Consider the following 21,822-nt stretch of genomic DNA (forward strand, 5'->3'; position numbering starts at 1 on the left):
GCCAGAGGAACTGAGAAATCAAGGCATAGGCTTGGCAGGGTTTTTCTTCCCTGCAGTTTTTACTGTGTCCACAGGCAACTTTTTAATCAAAACACCTGATTTTAAGGACAGAAAACTCAAAGAATAGATACAGAGTATAGCACCTGCCATGCTTAAACATAAGCATGGCAGATACTATACTCCTACTTGGATGTTCAGGTCCAGGGAGCACAGTTAGGGTTTAACAAGATTCTATGACCACCAGCCACTTACAATCTCCTGGCACTGCCCTTCCTGGCCGTGTGGCCTCAGCGAGTTCAACGATCTCTCTGTAGCCCTTGTTTTTTCATGTACCAAGTAAGGCTGTCAAGGGCTGTTGGGAAGATTAAATGGGGTCATGTGCTCAACGGGCCACTCGGGACAAACATCAGGGAACCTGGAAAATGGGATGTTACCTCAGGCAATCCTTATTCAAAGCTGGCTTTCTGAGGGTCACACCCAAAACTCATAACCCAAACTATCTCAAGTGATCAACGTTTTACTATTTCTGAGAGTTTCTCTGTTACTAATCAATAGGGACAAACATGAATCCTGCCCCATGTATATGGGGCCTTTCCCCCTCTACAGACCTGGGGTCCTTTTATTAAACCTTTTATCTCAAGCAGAAAATTTGTGCTAAGCCCTAAAATCTGACAAAATAAGTGATTCAATCCCATAAAAGAGAGCCTGTCTGCACTCAAACACATGCGGTGGGAGATCTGATGCCCAGCAGCACATCAGTACAGGGAGGTTTAGTCCTGGCATCGTCTAATTTAATCTTGCGCTCAAACAGAAGTTTATTCGTATCCTGATTCTGGCTTTCCTTCTTTGATATATACTTTTACGTATCATCCAAGGAAAAGTCAAGGACTGCGTTGTTTATCGTTTACACCATTTGGTGATGAAACCTCTGTAGCACAAAATTACCTAAAAAACATGGCAATGGTGCTTAGACAGACAGGGGGCAAAATACGGACCGTCTACAAGTCATGTGCACACTGAGAAATGCCTGTGGGTCTCTGAACTACCGTAAGGGGAGGCATTCGATTCTGCGGAGAAGGCTGCTGGCTGGACCCACCAGAGCCGCTCCTGAAGTTTCAGACACGCTGTGACCTGGATGTTACCGAACAAATCACTCCACTGCTCTGGAATGCGTCCCCACAAACGAGGAATAGCCCAGAACAGCCACGAGATGAAAGTGAATCGATACATATAAAAAGACGTCAGAAAAAAAGTACAAAGAAATGAATGGGAGAAAGAAAACTCAGCGTTAAGGCAAAAAAATGCAAAGGAGTAAAGGGAGAAAAGGTGGGGGAGAGGGTGGTGACCCAGAGGGTGCAGGGAGGGTAGCTGGAGGCTTCTGCAGGCACTAGGTAACACTCCATTGTTCTCAACACCGATTTCAAAACCATGCCACGAGCCACCTGACCTGGAGGACAGCAGGACCACATCTGCGGGAAGACACTGCCCGTTGACGACCTTCACGATGTCTCCCACGGCTACCTAGAACACAAGAACAAGGACCGAGAAACATGAGAGACAGGAAAGCGCAAATGGTGATAAAAGTGGTTAAACATCGGGAGAAAAAAATTACTGTGTTAAGTGTGCCGTGAAGTTTAAGGCAGAGAAGCTCAAATTCTTTTCCTCGACAAGAATAAAAGGAACATTTCAATACAGACAAAAGGCAATGCTGCCTTTCTGCAATGATGCCGAACGAAGAAGAAAAAAAAGGAGGAGAAAAAAGATGAGTCAAAACAACCATCAGGTTTCACTTTCTCACTGGCTTACAGATACATGCACATCTATCCCCACAGCTGTGGGCAGCAGGGTAAGCGGTTAAGTGCACAGCTCGAGAGCCTGCCTGGATGCCTGGGTCAAATCCCCCGTGGGACCCGTTCCTAGTGCACGTAAACCTTGAGCAACTCATGCAAACTCTGGTGCCCCACTTTTCCCATCTGTCCAACAAGGTCATCAGCACATATTTCATGGGGTTATTGTGGGGATCAACTGAGTTAACACAGGCAAATTTCTTCTGTTTTACATCTGGGGAAACTGAGATACAAAGTGAAATACTGGGTCATGGTCACAAAACCAGTGAGTGTTAGAGCCAGGACTCAAAACCAAGCCATCGGGCTGGAAGCCCAGTGGTCTGATCAAAAGGCAATACTAAATTCATGCAGGAACAATGCATCTCAAAGGTCCCCTGGAAATACTCCACATGAAAGAGATTCGTGTGGCCTCAAGAAATTGCCAGAAAAGAATCACAGAAGCCCCCAAGCCACGGAAACAGGTGCTCGTCTGCAGGACACAAGCCCACGGCCGAGGGCCCACAGGGCCTTTAAATAACCTCACAGACACACCAGGCTGGAGAGGACATGTGCTTTCAAGCCAGGTAGGCCCAGGCTCAGATCTGAGCTTCACAGACACACATGAACTCACAGAGCCTGGCAGGCAGGCTCTCCACCTCCTTGAACTCCAGTGTCCTCACTTATAAAATGGGAAACGCCACCACTGACCTTGCAGGGTTGTTGCAATGAGTAAGGAGGGATATGCCAGCACCAGACAAGAAGCAGGCACAGCTACGTGTTAGCCTTGAGCGTAACCGAATGGGCACCATGAGTGTGAGAGTGAGGATGGTGGAGTTCTCTGACAGCGCAAGCAAGGCTGTTCCTGGTATATAATTTCAAAACTCAAAGTCTAACTGAGCAGGACCCTATGGGGCCTTCCCAGGACAAACCTCTCCCCCATATCCTCTGCTTTAGCTCCTGGCTGAAGTACCTAGATAACAGCATGTGATACACACTTCCTGGGTCGTTTTACAGATGTTAAAACCCCCACCAAATAGGAGAAATTAACTACTTGATGACCATGAGCACATAGCCCCCAGACCTGCTGGCACCTAAGGACGATAATGTTAAACCTGTGACACCACCCTGTTACTACCATCAACCAATCACAGAACTGTGCACAAGCTGACCACCTACCCTGGGATGCCCCTCCCTCACCTGGCCTTTAAAGATGCTTTGCTGAAACGCTTTGGGGAGTTTGGGTGTTTTGAGCACTAGCCACCTGGATTCCTTGCTTGGCACCTGCAATAAAGACTGCACTTCCCAGCACCGCTTACTGAAGAGGCTGTCCTTTCTCCATTGTATGTTCTTGCCTCCTTTGTCGTAAATTAGGTGTCATAAATATGTGTGTGTGTTTATCTCTGGGCATTCTATCCTGTACCATTGATCTATATTTCTGTTTTTGTGCCAGTACCGTACCATCTTGATTACTGTAGCTTTGTGGTATAGTTTGAAGTTGGGGAGCCTGATTCCTCCAACTGCATTTTTCTTTCTCAAGATTGCTTTGGCTCTTTGGGGTCTTTTGTGGTTCTATACGAATTTTAAAATGTTTTGTTCTAATTCTGTGAAGAATGCTAATGGAATATTACTCAGCCATAAAAAGGAACGAAATTGAGTTATTTGTAGTGCGGTGGATGGACCTAGAGTCTGTCATACAGAGTGAAGTAAGTCAGAAAGAGAAAAACAAATACCGTATGCTAACACACATATATGGAATCTAAAAAAAAAAAAAAAAGTACTGATGAACCTAGTTGCAGGGCAGGAATAAAGATGTAGACGTAGAGAATAGACTTGAGGACATGGGGTGGGAGGGGGAAGCTGGGGCGAAGTGAGAGTAGCATCAACATATATACACTACCGAATGTAAAATAGTCAGCTAGTGGGAAGCAGCAGCACAGCACAGGGAGATCAGCTCGGTGCTTTGCGATGACCTAGAGGGGTGGGATAGGGAGGGTGGGAGGGAGGCTCAAGAGGGAGGGGATACGGGGACATATGTATGCATATGGCTGATTCACTTTGGTGTACAACAGAAACTAACACAGCATTGTGAAGCAATTATACTCCAATAAAGATTAAAAAATAATAATAAAATAAAGCACATGCATATACCTATTCAGAAATCTAAAAAAAAAGACTGCACTTCCCTTCACCACGACCCCGTGTCAGCAGATTGGCTCTACTGCAGGCGGGCAAGCGGACTTACGTTTGGTTCAGTAACAGAAGGGCACGACGCTTTCTGTTTCCTATTCTAACCCATGTTACTCATCTCTTTGAAATCAAGAATTGTAAAAAAAAAAAAAAAAAACCACTGCATCTTACAATCCAAGAAAACGGCCTGACAGGTAACTGTGTTTAATATTTTATCAGGACAAAGGAATGTTGCTAAAAGTCATCCTGTTAGTGCCTTGATTTGCTTATCAAAGTGTGTGGGTAAGTCTAAGGAATCGGGCTCAGCATCAAGAAGGGTGGTAAACATTACATTTCAGAGCCTCTGTACATCTGAAGTTCGTATCCAGCTTAAAGGCGAAAGAAAGGCAGGGGCCATGCTTAATTCTTATCTGCATCCCCAGCGCCTAACACTGCCTCTGGCACATAATAAGAGCTCCATTTAAAACAACAAAATCCATTTTTAACTGAAATAAAAATGCAGGTGGCAAAACATAACAGGTATTTGGTTGATGGGTTGGTTTTTTTTCTCTCCAACTGTGTGCAGGAAACAGTAATGAGTTTTAGGGGTCTGAAGCCATCCACTCCTAGATCCAGAATTCTGAGATCATCACTCCATTTTCTACTGTTTCAAGTAGTGTCAACAGCCCAAATTCAAATAATCCTCCACTCCTGCCAGTATGAGCGCCTTCCTGGGGAGGGGAGTGGCAACAGGAACATCGGGGAGAGAGGCCACTCCTAAGTGCCGTGGGAGTTCTCAAGTTCCCATGGCACGCTAGGAGCATTGCTACCATCTGTGAAGGCAAGAAACTCCAAGCACCTGACCGAGAACCACCACACTTCCCAGTGAGAGCGAGGTCAATTAATATTTACAACACAGGGCTTCCGGATGGCTACCAGGTTAAGGTGTTGCCACAAAACACTACCGAGGGGCTTAATGGATCTCCTGTAACAAAGTAAAAAGAAAATGACAGCCAAAAGGAAGGCTGCGGTTACCACATCACGGGCATCCTGCAGACTCCCAAGGTCACAGAGGCATTTTAAAACATTTTATTAAATGTTTAGCAAGAGATACTATTATATGTTACTCTTCTAAAATGTAGTTTTCTTCTGAAATCATGTTAATCAGCTTTGAGTCTTGGAGGCAGGAGAGTCACCCTCCAATAACATCTTGTGACCATTAAGTTCCAGCCACAACAGAGACTCACTGAAAAAGCTAATTTTAGTAGCCAGAGAACACCCAGGTGGCACGGGATGTTTCTTCTCAATCTTCTATTTATCGCTAGTAACAACCAAATCACCACGCCGTTCTCAAACCCCGCCGACCCCATAACTCCAGCGAGGCAAACACTCCTTGCTCTTGTAAAGCTAAAAGCAGCAACTTTCAGCCTCAGAACCCACCTAGGATGGTTCCCAGCCCCCAGTCTACCACTTCTTATATTTAGGGCTAATTATAAACCCAAACTCTTTCCACCAAAAATGTCAGAAGTGAGAATTTCAAAAGTTAAAAAAAAAAAGTCTTTAAAAGAGTGCATTGAGATAAAGAGAACAACAGAAGACCAGGGGAAAACGCTTCTTTACTTGGATTCAGAAACTAGAAAATGATGTGAAATTTCTGAAATATCCATCGGGGGCAATGAATTTCCCAGCTCTGAACTGACACAGGGAATGGCTTCTAGAAGATGCAGCAACAGAGGAAACATGCACCCGTTCTAGGAAAGCCTCAGGGAAAAACCACACTGCACCACTTACATGACATGGACATGGCTTGTATCTTAACACAAACTTTATACCAAAATCAACACTAGCAATGAATTACAGGTCTCCAAACCAGGACTTTCTGGCATATCTTTAAAATTTGTTATTACCTCTTTCCACATAATGGTATGCCACATACCATTCCTTAACACTGCAAAAGAAAAACAAAACAAGTATCGGTTAATACTGATGATAATCAACATAAAATCAGCTTTCCAAAATCCAAAAGGCTCCTTTTAAAATTCCACTGATTAATTCCAACATACCATATCCTTAGACATAAACGTATAACATCATCACTGCCCAAAACAGAGCCCCAACTAGGTACTTATGTACCATATAGAGAGGAATGCATACACATAAATATTCATGTTTGCAAATAAGTTACATCTATTCATATTTAGCCCATATGAAGAAAACAATCACCTTGCATTTACAAGATTCACCAAAACACACACACTGGCATAAACACACCGCCCCCCCTGCATTAACACAGAGCTACCGTTCTAGAAATGCAACAATAAGCAGATAGAGGTCGGGGGCAATTATAGACCAAGGCTATGAACGCTTTGACTTTTATGGACACAAAATATGTCTAGCTCCTGAAAATTAAAACCTTTTCTAAAACTCTAAAATACACAAATCCTGTGCAGATTTTAATTACCAGGACTCACCTTTTGTTGGATTTGTTTGTCATTTTGCTATTTTTAAAGTATCTTATAGATTTCCCTCAATTATTTACTTATTTATTTTTGGCTGCCTTTGGTCTTCGTTGCCGCGCGCAGGCTTTCTCTAGTTGCGGCAAGCGGGGGCTACTCTTTGTTGCGGTGCGTGGGCTTCTCATCATGGTGGCTTCTCTTGTTGCAGAGCACGGGCTCTACGCACGCGGTCTTCAGTAGTTGTGGCACGTGGACCCAGTAGTTGTGGCACGCGGGCTCTGGCGTGCAGGCTCAGTAGTTATGGCGCACGGGCTTAGTTGCTCCGTGGCGTGTGGGATCTTCCAAGACCAGGGCTCGAACCCGTGGTCCCCTGCATTGGCAAGCGGATTCTTAAGCACTGCGCCACCAGGGAAGTCCAAGATTTCCCTCAATTTATCTCAACACCATTAACTACTTATTTAAAATTCCTTAACTGCAAGTCTTCTTCTTAAGTTTTCTAGTGGAAAAAATGAGTCAGCCTGGGGTCTTACCTATCGTTTTCTTTTTGTTAACTGCATTGTCTGCCTTATGTCGCTTCTGTTACAGAAAGAAAAAAAAGGTGTTAGTTTCAAAAGTTCCTGATGAATAACTGAAACAGCGAACAATAAGATCCAGCAAAAAACAAGACAAGGAAACCAACGGGCAGCTACACTAACGTCCTAAAGTTCAGTTCAATGGTCGTGATCCAGCGCCACTCGCGAAATTCAGAGACTAACACCGTACATGTAGATGCGGTTTAAATGCTTGTATTTTGGTTACAGCAAGGAAAAAACACTTGGAAGCATAAAACTTTCTACTCCTTGATTGTTTTAGATCGAACTAAAAGAATTATTCTATAAGATAAACTAACAACAAACAACTGAACTCATTTTATTGATAAAGAACTTTGGGGGCAAAGTACCTCTGCTTTGATTTGTACTGCATTTATTCATTTACCTATTCCCAGAAAAATGTGCATGCATGTATGAGAGAGAGGGGGAGACAGACAGAAAGGAAGGGGAGAAGGAAGAGCCTGAAAAGAGGACAGAGAGAAAACAGGAAAGAGCATGAGTATGGCTGTAGCCAATGAATTTGCAGATGCACTGAAGTATAAGGAGGGAGGAGATTCTTGGAAAGTAACCTCAATGCTGCTACACTAGACAGCAGTTCAGTCCTCCATTTGCTACCCAGACTAGCACGCTGTCAAGGAGGATGTAAGGAACATCGGCAATAAAAATCAAAGCGGGTCCGTAAACCTAACATCAGGAAATACAGATTGAACTACTTCTGTTTCACTGTATAGTTCAGACACTGTGTGTACACATTCTGTCCCCAAAAATACCATCATGAAACTTGAGAGCCTAGTTAGCCTATAGACCAACCTTTCTGTCCTAAAATATTCAAAGCAGCAAATAAGTTGTAAGTTACATTCAATAAATGTTTTTATTATCTGAAAGCAAAAACTTACAAAATCTTCTACAATCTCTTTGATGCCTGCGATTGTTAAAATAATGATCAATGGCACCAGGGTGGTATATCTTCCTGTTGGAGAAACATCTGGAATTTGCTGTAAGATAGAGACCAAAAGCGGGAAGTTGGCAAATTAAAATCCTCTCCAAGAAAAAGAAAATATGGCTCACACTCCTCGCTCCTCTGCAGTTCTGTTGCATTCATTTCTGTTACAAAGCGATTACCTTATTTTAAGAGCTAGCTAAGTCCATTACCTATTTTTAAAATTCTACCCAACGTCGTTTTGTGTTTGGATCAGAAAAGAGGGTTAGAAGTCGGATCCCACAGTCTTCTTTCAGTGCCTCCTTTCGTAACTGCAATTATCCTTAAGCAAAGAAGGATATACCTAAAGAAGTCTCCCTTTATGCAAAGATCCCATTTGTTCAAGCAAACAGTAATTGGATGAAGGAGGCACATTTCATTCAAGTCTGATGACCCTTTCTCGGTTAAGTGACCTTTTTAGCAAGATCTTATTTTGCATACAATTAAGGTTATGAATTTTAAGTAACTTTTTAAAAAAATGTCACCTGTAATAAGGCAATGAAGAGGAAGAAGGCATTGGCAGCTCTCCTGATCTGCTCGTACAAGAATCGAGGTAGAAACGTCAACACGCTGTACTTGGCCGTACTGGGAGGACAAAGGAAAACGCTGCTATCAGTTATGGATGTAAATTCTAAAACACAGGAAAACAAAGTTTCCAAAATTACACAAGTGATTGTAAAAACAAAATATTTCAAAACTCAGGACAAGAACATTGCTGTGCTGGCCCTCTCCGTCTTGTAAAAAGACACCTTTCCTAAGAAAATCTTCTAATGGGACCTCTGTTTTCAAACTTTGATACATACGTGTTCATTTAGTGTCACACGGTGTAACCAGGGAAATGTACCCACCTTCTAGGAGCCTTGTGCTATGAACACACTAAGCGTATACACGATGTCTGTATAGATAAAGATACGTATCAAAGATCACAAAACAGAAAGAGGCACATGTTCCCAAAGCAGTAATATACGAACACAGAGAGAGGTGAGGCATCTGCCTAGTAACTCACACAAACCAAGGTAGAACTGTTACCCCAGGATTGCTGAGTCACTACAGTTCTTATCACAAAGCCGCCGATTCAACGTAGAACGTCCACCCTATCAAGCATGCCCTGGTAACGGGCGTGTGGTTGACAGTTCACTGTGTCCCTCTGGACACTCAACGCAGACATTTTATGCTCAACCACACCTGAATGAACCCCCCTTCCACACATCCTTCATTCAGCCACCTTCACTCACACTCCACTTCCATGTGAGACATCCTCTCCTTCCACGCCGTGTCTCCAGGACTAATCTTGCCCTCCCATGAAGTGTGGTCCAATTCGCAAAGGCTCTTCTTCCTCCAAGTCACAGGGTGATGTTTACACCTCCGTAATATAGTCTCTGCTTTGCTTTGTATTATATTTATGTACCCCCAGAATAGATTCTTGGAACAGTATGAATGTTTACTTTGTTAAAAAAACAAATAACAGACCCAAAATGGAGTCACTTGTGCTCAGCCCACATCATCAAACTGAGACTCGATGCCTGACCTAATTGCAGCTTCAGCCTGTTCCAGGAATCTAATCTTAACCAGTCAGTCTGGAATCACCTGGTCAGCACTAGGGAGGTTATCAACCTGATACACCCCAAAGGAATGTGACTTTGCCCCAAACAATTGACTCTTAGCTAGTAACTTCCTTGTCCCACTGTTTTTTACCTATAAAAGTCTTCCACTTTGTACAACTCCTCAGAGCTACTCTATCTGCTCGATGGGATACTGCCGAACTCATAAATCACTGAATAAAGGCAATAAGATCTTTAACATTTACTCACCTGATTTTTTTTTTTTTAAACAATTTCTACTTTGTATGTTCCTAGCACATAGCAGATCATCAACGAACAGTGCAATAATGGAAAGGCATAAACTGGGGACCTGAGGGATAAAACGAACCATACCTCCTTTAGCTGCTCAAAGGCTCGTCCATAAAAATACCTGCCAAGTCTTAGCTCACCTTCTGAAGCCACCTCTTACCTGAAGTACAGTCTTGAGAGATTTTCTGGGTTTAAAATACACATTAATTAGAAGCACCAAAGAGAAGAGCCAGGCGCTCAGAAGACAGAGCACCTGAGGCACATGTACTTCTATGACACCTGACGGTGACCAAACCTGGAATGACCGAATGAAATGCCAAAACTGACAACCCGGGCTTCCCTGGGGGTGCAGTGGTTAAGAATCCACCTCCCAATGCAGGGGACACGGGTTCGAGCCCTGGTCCGGGAAGATCCCACATGCCGTGGAGCAACTAAGCCCGTGCGCCATAACTACTGAGCCTGCGCTCTAGAGCCCATGGACCACAACTACTGAGCCCGCGAGCCACAACTACTGAAGCCCACGTGCCTAGAGCCTGTGCTCCGCAACCATAGAAGCCACGGCAATGAGAAGGCCGTGCACCGCAGTGAAGAGTAGCCCCCTGCTCGCCGCAACTAAAGAAAACCACACACAGCAACGAAGAACCAAAGCAGCCTAGATAAATAAATAAAATAAATTTATTTTTTAAAAAACTGACAACTCAAAACACACAGCAGCCTGAGGCCATATGATGGGGGCGGTGGGGAAGGAATGGGATGGGATGGGATAGCTCCATGTACCATTTGTGGCCACTGCTGCAGGGAAGATCTGGTGTCACAGCCTGGTGTTTTGCAATACACAATGATTAAGAGTCATCCTTAAGACAGAATTATTTCTAGCCTTCTTCTGAAGGCGCTGTGATACTGTGATTTATTACAAGAAACATATATTTGGTCTTCATCCCAGTTACTGGCACAGAGCTCCTAAAACCTTTGGGATATCTGTTGTGTTGAGAGCGATAAAGGTATCTTTTGTTATGTCAATGAGGTGACTCATGGAAAGTCCCTAGGTAACCTAAGGATGGGGGCTGGATGCCAGGGAAACCAACCACATGATTGGAGGGTTGAAACTTTCAGTCCCACCCCCTCCTAAGAGAAAAGAGGGGCTGGAGATTTCAATCACCGACAGCCAATGATTCTATTAATCACGTGTCTGCAATGAAGCCTCCATAAAAAACCAAAAGGACAGGTTTGGAGAACTGAAGACCCAAGGGAAGATCCGATGTTGCCATTTAAGTCTATAGACCATCTGCTGGCAGAATTCCTTCTTCCTCAGGGAGGTCAGTCTCTGTTCATTCAGGCCTTCACCCGATGGATGAGGTCCACCCACATTACGGTGGGCAATGTGCTTTACTCAAAGCCCACCAATTTACCCATAAATGTTAACCTCATCCAAAAGGTACCTTAAGAGAAACACCTAGAATAACATTTGACCAAATGTCCAGGTGCCCTGGCCCAGCCAAACTGACACATAAGATTAACCACTGCACGCATATCCTGATTCAGTGGGTCTGGAATGGGTCTGAGATTCTGCATTTCTAATGAGTTCCCAGGTGCTGGTCTGAGACCCACACTGAGTGGCAGCTACCCCTGAGGAGGTAGATGTGTTCAAGTCACCCATTTGACTTCCACCCAGCTGAACAGGATACAATGTAACTGGATTCCCCGGGGGAAAGAAAATTGACAGGATGAAAGGGGTGAATGAAGAGCTTCCCAGCAGAAGAGTGTGTTCACCAGCTGAATTCGTTACCCCAGAAGATTCCCCCTCAAACTGCACGTGTCAGCCTCCCTGATGGTCCGGCCAGGCATTGGCTGCAAGCACATCTCAGGCGTTTAGTGAGTCTGTAGGGCCTGGGGCACGGGGAGAAAGGACGAGGAGAAAACAGGACCGTTTCCCATGGTTCACCCAGCTTCCCTCTAAATATCTGTTAGATCAGTGTTTCCCGAAATCAGGTGACATGAAGAATGACCAGGGGCTTGTCCAAAGTCCATCCATCCCTCCATCCTTCCACAGGTATTTACTGAGCCTTATCTATGTACCAGGCACCTTGCCCAGCACCGCGGGGCATCAAAGGGTCACAAAAGCATTATCGCAAGGGAATTACATTCTAGAGACAAAACGACACTTTAAAACCAAATAAAATATGCGGCAGGATAGATAGTGAAGAATACCGTGGAGGAAAACAGACCAGGGATGGAGGACACAGAAGGGGACACTGCAGGGTGAGGGGGGCGGGAGCAGGGGAAGAAGTTATTTTCGACAGTGATCAGGGAATGTGTCACTTAGAAGGTGACCTGTGAGCAAAGGCCTAAGGGAGGTGACGAAGCAGGAACCAACCACGTGGATGCACAGAAAAGAAATCTGCAGAGAGAGGGAACAGCGCGCACAAAAACGCTGAGAGGGAGGGCAGCCGCCGTCCTCCTGCTGCAGGGACAGGGAGGGGACCGGGGGGCGGGGCGATGGGGCTGACTCAGGCCCTGCAGCTCATGTCCCCACTGGCCTTTCTGTCTTCAGGAGACAGGAAGTCTCTGCAGGATTCCGAGGATAAGACAAGGTCTGACGACAAGGCCAACCTGCAAACCTCTCTCCGGGCCCCTGACCCAGCAGGGAAGGAACGTGGGTGGCTACGTGTGTGGTGGGCACGTTCCTCGTGGAAACTCTTAGGAGCTGGCGAGTATGGGAAACAAGCATCAGAAAACAGGGCCTGGAGACACGTGGGTCAGGGGCTCCCTCCTGTCACAACAAAAGCACTTCCAGAATCTGACCTCCGGAGGGCAGCCCCAGAACCAACCCCAGGGTGATGTCTGAGTGCAATTTTCCAGCCGGGAGAAAAAATCCAAGTTGACGGCTGTTCTCCAAAGGCAAATCTGACAACGCAGTAGCTGCTCAAAGACTAACTTCTCTGGACCACAAGCCTCCGGAAACCCAGGAACCAAACTAGCTTAACACGCTCCTTCCAGATGTGAACAGTAACCCACACTGGGGTGTCTTCCTTCTCTGGCCTCACATGGACAAATACATTTCTCGTACGTGCCCAAGGTAGCCTAGGCGTTCAGTGTTTGCTGGAACACCGGGGGGGCCCCTCTAAACCCCTTCACAGAAGCTGACTCTGTGAGCTGACCAGTGGCTCCATGACCCTGTTCTGGGAACCCTCCCTCTCCCAGCTCCCTGCAGGAGACCTTCCACCTTTCTGCTCTCACATGTTCGCTCAGCAAGGAGTTCCGGATTACTGAAGGTAAAAGACACGGCCTAAGACGGCCATTTATGACCTCGTAAACAGCTTCATTCATTTATCCCTTAAGAGTACATTACACACCAACCCCTAAGAAAGAGCCATGAGACCAGTATATACAAAGCCCCCGGGGGACCCCCTGCCACTCTCGTTGACAACGGGCCTCACCGCACACCTGGGACTCGCCCAGGAGGACGTGCCGACAGACAGCCCGCCGCGGACAGGTCCTCTCCCCTGCCGTGGACTCCTGACGCATTGTCAGTCGCCCCTCCCAAATTATATTCTGGAAACCTTGAACGCAAAAATCCCTGATCACCAGGGCCCGTCCATTGTCAAGATAGGCCCACCTCACTAGAAGGTTTTACTTCATTTTACTGAGCTACTGAAATTTCACCAGTTACAAAGAACAGACTAATAAGCTCATTTCCAAACGTGGATGTGTTTATTTTCAACACTTTTCCGGTTTCTTTGTCTACAACTGGAAAAGAGGTGCTAGATACCGCCTGGCCTCATAACCTGTTCCCAGAATGCAGTCACTGGACCTGGACCAGTCCTGAGAGTGCTGTAATTACTCACAGCCCTTCATCATAGACCGTGCGGCCTGAAAAATCAGCCTGTTCTTTACAATACACATCCAATGAGAAAAATGGGTTGAGTCCTAATCGATCAGCTTATAAATATACCTTTGAACATAAGTTCAGAAATTAGACATCCCTGTAATTCCCATTAAACAGCATGAGTGTCCTGTTCCTATCACATTTCTAATTTGGTTTTTTTTTACTCAATACATCATTCAATGAATAGCTTTGGACACAAGGCAATTTATCTCACATAGAAACGTGGGCTGAAAAGAAGATAACAGAGAGAAGGCAACATTTTGAGCACGGAGCTCGCTGCCAGGCGAATCTTTCGGTGAAGAAAACTCCTAGGCAAGCAGTCCCGAAGGCCAGACATTAGACATGCCTACGGCTAACATCTTTAAACGTGGCACCGTGGAAGAGTAGGTTTGATTCATTTGCTTTACGAGAAAACTTGGGAACTTTCTGCTATGAAATCAGAAGAAAAGGAGTTTGAGACTCTGACTCAATTTTACATGGCAAATCTCAAAGGATCCCTTTCCATGGGATTTCCCATCTTCAGTAAAAAGATACAGCAAATACCTCTTATGAAACTACCTGGCCTAAAGGCAGACGAGTACAGTAGGAGTCACAGTTCAGGCCCAATCCCACCACTGCCACCAAAGAAAAGCACTATGGGTCAGTCTATTGAATTACAACACCCTTGGCCCTTCACTGAGAATTCAATGTATCCTTTCCAAACCCAGAGAAACAAGCCCTAGCAAAAGGGAAGGATTAAGGCTGCCCTGGAAGTCAAAGGTGTGACATGACTCTGAAAATCAGTTACGGGAGCAGAAGCGCTCAAATCCATCCTGCAGGTCTCTGCCCTCAGTCACAGAGGCGGTGTCGCTGCTGGTCGCAAAGGGAGGTCACCGTGACTGTCCAAGAGGTCACTCCCAAGCAGGTAGAGCCCAGGAGCTCCAACCATGAGTGACATCTACATGGGCGACCAGCAGAGGTGGAGTCAGGGTGCAGAGCTCACTGGTGTGGGACACACACAAACCTCACTTGGAGCTGAAGGTAAAGCAAGTCTGTCTCCCCTTTATCATTTTATTTTTGTCTATTTCTCACATGACTGCCAACCTTCATCCAAATGTTTATTTTTATTTTTTTTTGCGGTACACGGGCCTCTCACTGTTGCGGCCTCTCCCGTTGCGGAGCACAGGCTCCGGACGCGCAGGCTCAGCGACCATGGCTCACGGGCCCAGCCGCTCCGCGGCATGTGGCACCTTCCCGGACCGGGGCACGAACCCGTGTCCCCCGCATCGGCAGGCGGACTCCCAACCACTGCGCCACCAGGGAAGCCCCAAATGTTTGATGTTAATTACAAATTTCCTGTTGGGTTCTGTGCACTTTCCTGAATGCCGGATAAGCTAAGGATGCAGCTGGAGTTCCCGGAAGTGAGCACACCCATGGAGGCGCTGGTCGGAAACTGAACACAGAGACACGAGGGGCCTAAGTCTTTATGTATGGGATTCGACAGCATAAAGGCCAATCTCAAGGGCACCTAGCTTCTGACTCCCAACTGTAAAATGGACCCACACATTTATCACTTCTGCCTACTCAGGCACCATTAAAATAGTAGAAAACTGTGTAAAAATATACTGCCACGTTTTTAAAATCTAGGAGCGGAATTATCAGCTAAGGAGTTTCTCCACCCCCCCCACCCCCAAAATAGACTCCTTTCTGCTTTTGGCAAGAAAGATGTCTCCTTGCCTCTAAGATGCCTTCTGAGAATGAGCCATGGGAAAAGAGGGGCATGCAGAGGGGCCTGGGGCCTGAGGAAGGGCCCTGGGCTGTGAGGCAGGCAGCCTGACCTACCAGAGAAGACAGGTCAGCCCATTTTCAAGAGAGCACAGGGTCACTGCATTCGTTGGGGTTCCCCAGAGAACCAGAACCAATAGGATACATATGTACATGTATGGGCTCACACAAGTCCCAAGATCTGCACTCAGCAAGCTGTAGACCCTGGAGGGCCGACAGTGTAGCTCTAGCTCAGAGGCAGGAACAGACGACGTCCCAGCACGAAGCCTGTGAGGAAGGAACAGTTCCCTCTCACTCAGCCCTTTGTTCTATTCAGGCCCTCACCTGATTGGACGAGGCCCACCCACACTGGGGAGGGAAATCTGCTTTACTCAGTCCATGAATCCAATGTTAACCACGTTCAAAATCACCCTCACAGAAACACCCAGAATAATGTTTGACTAAATATCCGTCAAGTTGACATAAATTCACCATCACAGTCACCTATTAGGCAGGACTGACCTCGGAGAGCCTCCTGGAGAGAAAGGAGGTACCTGGGGACAAGGACACTCAGAGCAGCCAGTTTAGGGGCTCACCCCACCACAAGGACACTGGGGCTGGTGAGCAGTACTGTGAAACACCTCCTGTAGCTTAACAGTGCCGGGACCCGGCCCTGCCCTGACCACCAGAGGGCCAGGACCCAGCCCCGCCCACCAGCCGCGAGCAGCCTCTACACACGGCAGGGCCTGGCAACCAACCAGAAGAGGGGCCAGCTGCGCCCACCAGCACACCGACAGTAGTCAGCGCCGCCACAGCAGAAGGGCCCATGCAGCCCACATAAAGGGTGCCCCTAGAGCATACAGCTCTGGTGACCAGAGGGGAGTGTCCCGCTGGTACCCACAGGGCGTCTCCCACATAAGCCCACTTCCGCAAGATCAGGAAGCATAACCAACCTACCTAATACATAGGAATAAAAGCAGAGAATGAGGCAAACTGAGGTGACAGAGAAATATGTCTCCAACAAAGGAAGAAGAAACCCCAGAAGAACTAAGGGAAGTGGAGATAAAGCAATCTCCCTGAGAAAGAGTTCGAGGTAACGACCATAAAGATGCTCAAAGAACTCAGAAAGGGCTTCCCTGGTGGCGCAATGGTTGAGAGTCCGCCTGCCGATGCAGGGGACGCGGGTTCGTGCCCCGGTCCGGGAGGATCCCACGTACTGCGGAGCGGCTGGGCCCGTGAGCCATGGCCGCTGCGCCTGCGCATCCGGAGACTGTGCTCCGCAACGGGAGAGGCCGCGGTGGTGAGAGGCCCGCGTACCGCAAATAATAATAATAATAAAACATAACAAAAGGTTGCAAAATATACAGTGTTCTGATGGAAAAAATAAGAATTGATATGTAAAAAACAAAAATGTTCCAGGAGAAAAATGAGACAGGAAAAATAAGTTATACTAGAAAGGAGACAAACACGATATACTACTTCACTAATTCACCCTGAAGTAAGTAAGTTAAATCTTCATCTATAAGAGAATTCAGAGAGATCTCTTCTAAACCTAACTTAGAAATACGGTGGAAACCACCAAAAGAATTAAAAACAGTGGTTGCCGTTGGTGGAACAGAACCAGAATGGGAGAGACAGGGCTGGAAGCTACTGATTTTCATGATAAGCTTCCACACTATTGGAACTTTTAACTACCTTATGTATTATTTTAATAAATATTTTAAATAAAAATTAATAGTACCAGATGTAACTGTCAAGGGGCCATCAGTTCTCGGATGTTCAGCTAATTTCAGGAATGGTTGTACATACGGAGCTGTTTATTAGAACATGAAATGAGGCTGAAGACCTAGTTTACTCGTATACTGCTTCCCACCACAAAATGAGATAGTTACACTCATATCTGATAGTAATCCCTTCAATCACCTCCTTCCGCCAGCAGCAACTGTGCCCCGGGTCACGGACAAAAGGAAGGGAATTTTAACCTGCCCTCCATGAGTCTAACGAGAAGCAAACACCCAGAGCCTGGCACCCAGAGTACGAAGTGTTTACACACTCGTTGCTTTGAGAAGAGCAGTCTGGCTTCCAGGACTGGAGTCTTCACCCTGTAACTCAGCCCACGGGAGAAATGAGAGTAATGTTCCTCCCCCTTAAATGGAAGTCACTTTATTCTGTAGCATTTTAGCTCTTATTCAGTTCTCTTGCTTCCTTTCATCCTCTGCGAAATTCCTAGAACATCTCTCTTCTTCTCATCAAACCACATCCTTCTCTTCTGAGCCAACAGCCCAAGGGGTCACCTTCTCTGCAAGCTTTTCTCTATTCACGTCTACCCAGTGCACAATCATTTCAACTGTGTGTGTGAGTATGAGTGTGGGCGGGGGTGAGGGGTAGGGGAAAGAGAGCAGGGAAAGCAATTCTCTCTCCTCTGACCGTTGAGCTCTAGGTTGGCCGCATCAAATAAGTATTCCCTTAACCCCTGTGCTTGCCTTGCGGGTGGAGAGCCCAGAGCACACCTCAGACCAGCAGCAGCACAGCGCCCTCTGCTGGCCGGTCGTCACCGCAGTGTTTCTGCCAGGTAGACCTCACTGCCCCATCCAGTCTGAGCCAGACCACGATCCTCAGTCGTTCTCCAACAGAAGCTTCAATTCACCCCATGCTCAGAGGGTTCAAATCCGGGGCGGGTACAAAACGCACTAACCAGGAAGCTTGAGCTGTGAGCTCAGATCAAGGTCCGCACAACATGAAACTGTGTTAGAACGTGGCTACAGGAAGCAGGAAAGTGATGGCAAGAAATAAAAATACGGTGGGACGCACATATGGCCACCTTACCTTTGATAAAGGAGGCAAGGATATACAATGAAGAAAAGACAGCCTCTTCAATAAATGGTGCTACATGTAAAAGAATGAAATTAGAACACTCCCTAACACCATACACAAAAATAAACTCAAAATGGATTAAAAACCTAAATGTAAGGCCAGACACTATCAAACTGTTAGAGGAAAACATAGGCAGAACACTCTGTGACATAAATCACAGCAAGATCCTTTCTGATCCACCGCCTAGAGAAATGGAAATAAACACAAAAATAAACAAATGGGACCTAATGAAACTTAAAAGCTTTTGCACAGCAAAGGAAAGCATAAACAAGACGAAAAGACAACCCTCAGAATGGGAGAAAATATTTGCAAATGAAGCAACTGACAAAGGATTAATCTCCAAAATTTACAAGCAGCTCATGCAGTTCAATATCAAAAAAACAAACAACCCAATCCAAAAATGGGCAGAAGACCTAAATAGACATTTCTCCAAAGAAGATATACAGATTGCCAACAAACACATGAAAGGATGCTCAACATCATTAATCATTAGAGAAATGCAAATCAAAACTACAATGAGGTATCACCTCACACCGGTCAGAATGGCCATCATCAAAAATTCTACAAACCATAAATGCTGGACAGGGTGTGGAGGAAAGGGAACCCACTTGCACTGTTGGTGGGAATGTAAATTGATACAGCCACTGTGGAGAACAGTTATGGAGGTTCCTTGAAAAACTAAAAATAGAACTACCATATGACCCAGCAATCCCACTACTGGACATATACCCTGAGAAAACCATAATTCAAAAAGAGTCATGTACCACAATGTTCATTGCAGCTGTATTTACAATAGCCAGGACATGGAAGGAACCTAAAAGTGTCCATCGACAGATGAATGGATGAACAAGATGTGGCACACATATACAATGGAATATTACTCAGCCATTAAAAGAAACGAAATGGTGTTATTTGTAGTGAGGTAGATGGACCTAGAGTCTGTCATACAGAGTGAAGTTAAGTCAGAAAGAGAAAAACAAATACCGTATGCTAACACATATATATGGAACCTGAAAAAAAAAAAGGTTCTGAAGAACCTAGGGTTAGGACAGGAATAAAGACGCAGACGTAGAGAATGGACCTGAGGACACGGGGAGGGAGAAGGGTAAGCTGGGACGAAGTGAGAGAGTGGCATGGACATATATACACTACCAAACGTAAAATAGATAGCTAGTGGGAAGCAGCCGCATAGCACAGGGAGATCAGCTCGGTGCTTTGTGACCACCTAGAGGGGTGGGATAGGGACGGTGGGAGGGAGACGAAAGAGGGAGGGGATATGGGGATATATGTATAGCTGATTCACTTTGTTACACAGCAGAAACTAACACACCACTGCAAAGCAATTATACTCCAATAAAGATGTTAAGAAAAAATAGGGTGGGAGACAAGGGACCCCAGTCTCCATCCTCGCTTCCAGGTCCCTCTCCCCCTCCCCCGGAGCCCTCCATCAACATTTGCAAAAGCAAATCCCGTTGCTTCTTAAAACCAAGTCAAACCTCTCGTCAACGTCTTAACCACTGGCCAATCCTGAGGTCATTAGATACTCTGGCCTTTTCTGAGCTAAGAGGAGGTGGGTAGGTGCCACCCTGCAGGGAGGAAGCGGAGGGTGGCGACGGCACCATTCTCAGCTCCCCAGGTCCTGTTTTGTTTTTACCCAAATCTGACCCTTATAGTCCTTAAGAGCAACACGCCGGGACAGCGGGGCTCACACAGCTGTCGGGGAGGGAGATGCCAGCCAAGGGGAGAGCTGAGCAAACGCCCAACTCGGTTCAGGAAGGGGGATCCCGCACGGAGGGAGGCGGCGCTGGGACAAGAGTACAGTCATCTCCGGGACACCCCCTAGCAAAGAGCCGCCAGGGGACAGGAGGGGCAGGGGGAGCTCACAAGTGAAGCCCAAGGACATCGCTGTGACCAACGAAGCCACCGGAGCATCACGCTTACTCGCTGCTGGATGGACGTGGACGGAAGGCGTCCGAAAGAATCAGTGGGAAGATAGTGGTGACTGTGTTTGCAAACAGTTATAAAAATGTCAGAAGCTTCAATTCACTTTTTATCCTTCTGTTTTCAGTTTTTTGAACAGAGATGAAGGTCCTGTGACTATCAGAGAAGCAAAGCTCTTCTAAAAACCCACAGGTACCAGGGTCCCTGCCCCTCCAAAAGCGGAAACAAAGAAACAGAACACAGGCTGCGTCCCCTCTCGTCTCCCCTCTCGCCGTACCTGCCGCCTCCCTCACTGTCTCTGCCAAAGCTGCCTCCATGCCTTCTCTGCTGCGGCAGCGGTTGGGCTCCCAGGAAACCTAATAAAACATTTATGCGTGTTTCAATCCTCCGCAGTGGCAGGAAGGTCAAAGCCCCCCCACCAGGCACAAAGCCCCCTCGGGACAGTCTCCAGCACACACAGAAGTCACTGCGGCCAATCCAGGCTGATCTCTTTACCTCACTGGGGTTTTTCGTTTCCCCAAAGGTTTAAAAAAACACTAACACGTGTTCCTCAAGGAAGCAAAGCCCAGCGGGCCCTCCACTGCGGCGCAGTGACCCGCATGTGGCTCCCTGGGTTCTCTGGGCCACGGGGCGGGGGGTGGGGGGGGGAGGTCAGCTCCCTCCCCCAACCACCAGGTCGCTGCTCCAGTCCCTCCCCCTCCTCTAACCATCCCCCCACCAGCCTGGCTCCTTCCCTCTGAAGCTGTGCCCCTCCCCCTGCCGTGGGGGAAACAGGACTTGATTCACCTCGACCCCCAGCTCACTAGCTGCCGCTGCTCCTCGGCCTCAGCCCTTCCCATCCTCTTAGGAAGGGACGGTTCTCCTGTCCGCGTCCAAGTCCACGGGCTGCCCTTTAACCCCGGGCACGTCCACCAGGCTCTCGTACCATCCGACGGTCCAAAACCTCAGCCTTCCCCCCCCGCCCTTCACTGCTGACCCCTCAACCTTCAAACATGCTCACGACTCTTCCTGGTAAGATCTATTTTTATATAAAATCGTGCCCGAGCTTCTCCCCTTCATCAGCCTCTCTCTCTTCATCGACTCATCTCTGCGGAAGGGTCCCTACCCACCTCCCTCCTCAAAGGGCCATCCTTGGCTTCTGTACCCTCCTCCCCGGGTACCATGTCTCCTCCCTCCTTCGCTGAGGGGACCTTAGACAGGACCCTCTCGTTCAACATCCCCAAGGGTCTTGTCCCCTCACTTCTGTATCTCAAATCGCCACCAGTGTGTGCACGGTCACCAAATCCACCTCCAGCCTTCACCTCTACCACAAGCCCTCCCTGGACCAATATATTTACCTCTGGACACACCTGCCTGCCCATCCCAGACGTGCAAGGTCAGTGTGGTCCAAACTGATGGCTCCGCCCCCCGTTTCCCATTTGGTTAGTGATTCTATGACGGGTGCCAGCAGCCACGCCCAGGAGTCCAGAAAAAACGCAAAAATAGGAGATGGAACAAGTGACAACAGAGGT

The 21,822-nt window shown here is 46.9% G+C and overlaps 1 protein-coding gene across 2 annotated transcripts in view; it reads right to left on the reverse strand.

Annotated features, from left to right (window-relative positions):
* Positions 1-21,822, reverse strand: part of ATP8A2 (ATPase phospholipid transporting 8A2) — a 447,814-nt gene that overhangs the window by 409,792 nt on the left and 16,200 nt on the right. For both annotated transcript variants that reach the window (XM_027116669.1, XM_027116670.1), the window contains exons 2-6: positions 8,503-8,602; positions 7,935-8,033; positions 6,979-7,024; positions 5,900-5,940; positions 1,448-1,521 (exon numbers count right to left, since the gene is read on the reverse strand). In XM_027116669.1, coding sequence (XP_026972470.1) covers positions 1,448-1,521; positions 5,900-5,940; positions 6,979-7,024; positions 7,935-8,033; positions 8,503-8,602 — 360 coding nt within the window. The remainder of the gene's footprint in view (positions 1-1,447; positions 1,522-5,899; positions 5,941-6,978; positions 7,025-7,934; positions 8,034-8,502; positions 8,603-21,822) is intronic.

Source organism: Aethalodelphis obliquidens, unplaced genomic scaffold (genome assembly GCF_003676395.1).
Source record: "Aethalodelphis obliquidens isolate GAN/ISIS:26980383/991018 unplaced genomic scaffold, ASM367639v1 scaffold16, whole genome shotgun sequence".
NCBI classification, from domain to species: domain Eukaryota; kingdom Metazoa; phylum Chordata; class Mammalia; order Artiodactyla; family Delphinidae; genus Aethalodelphis; species Aethalodelphis obliquidens.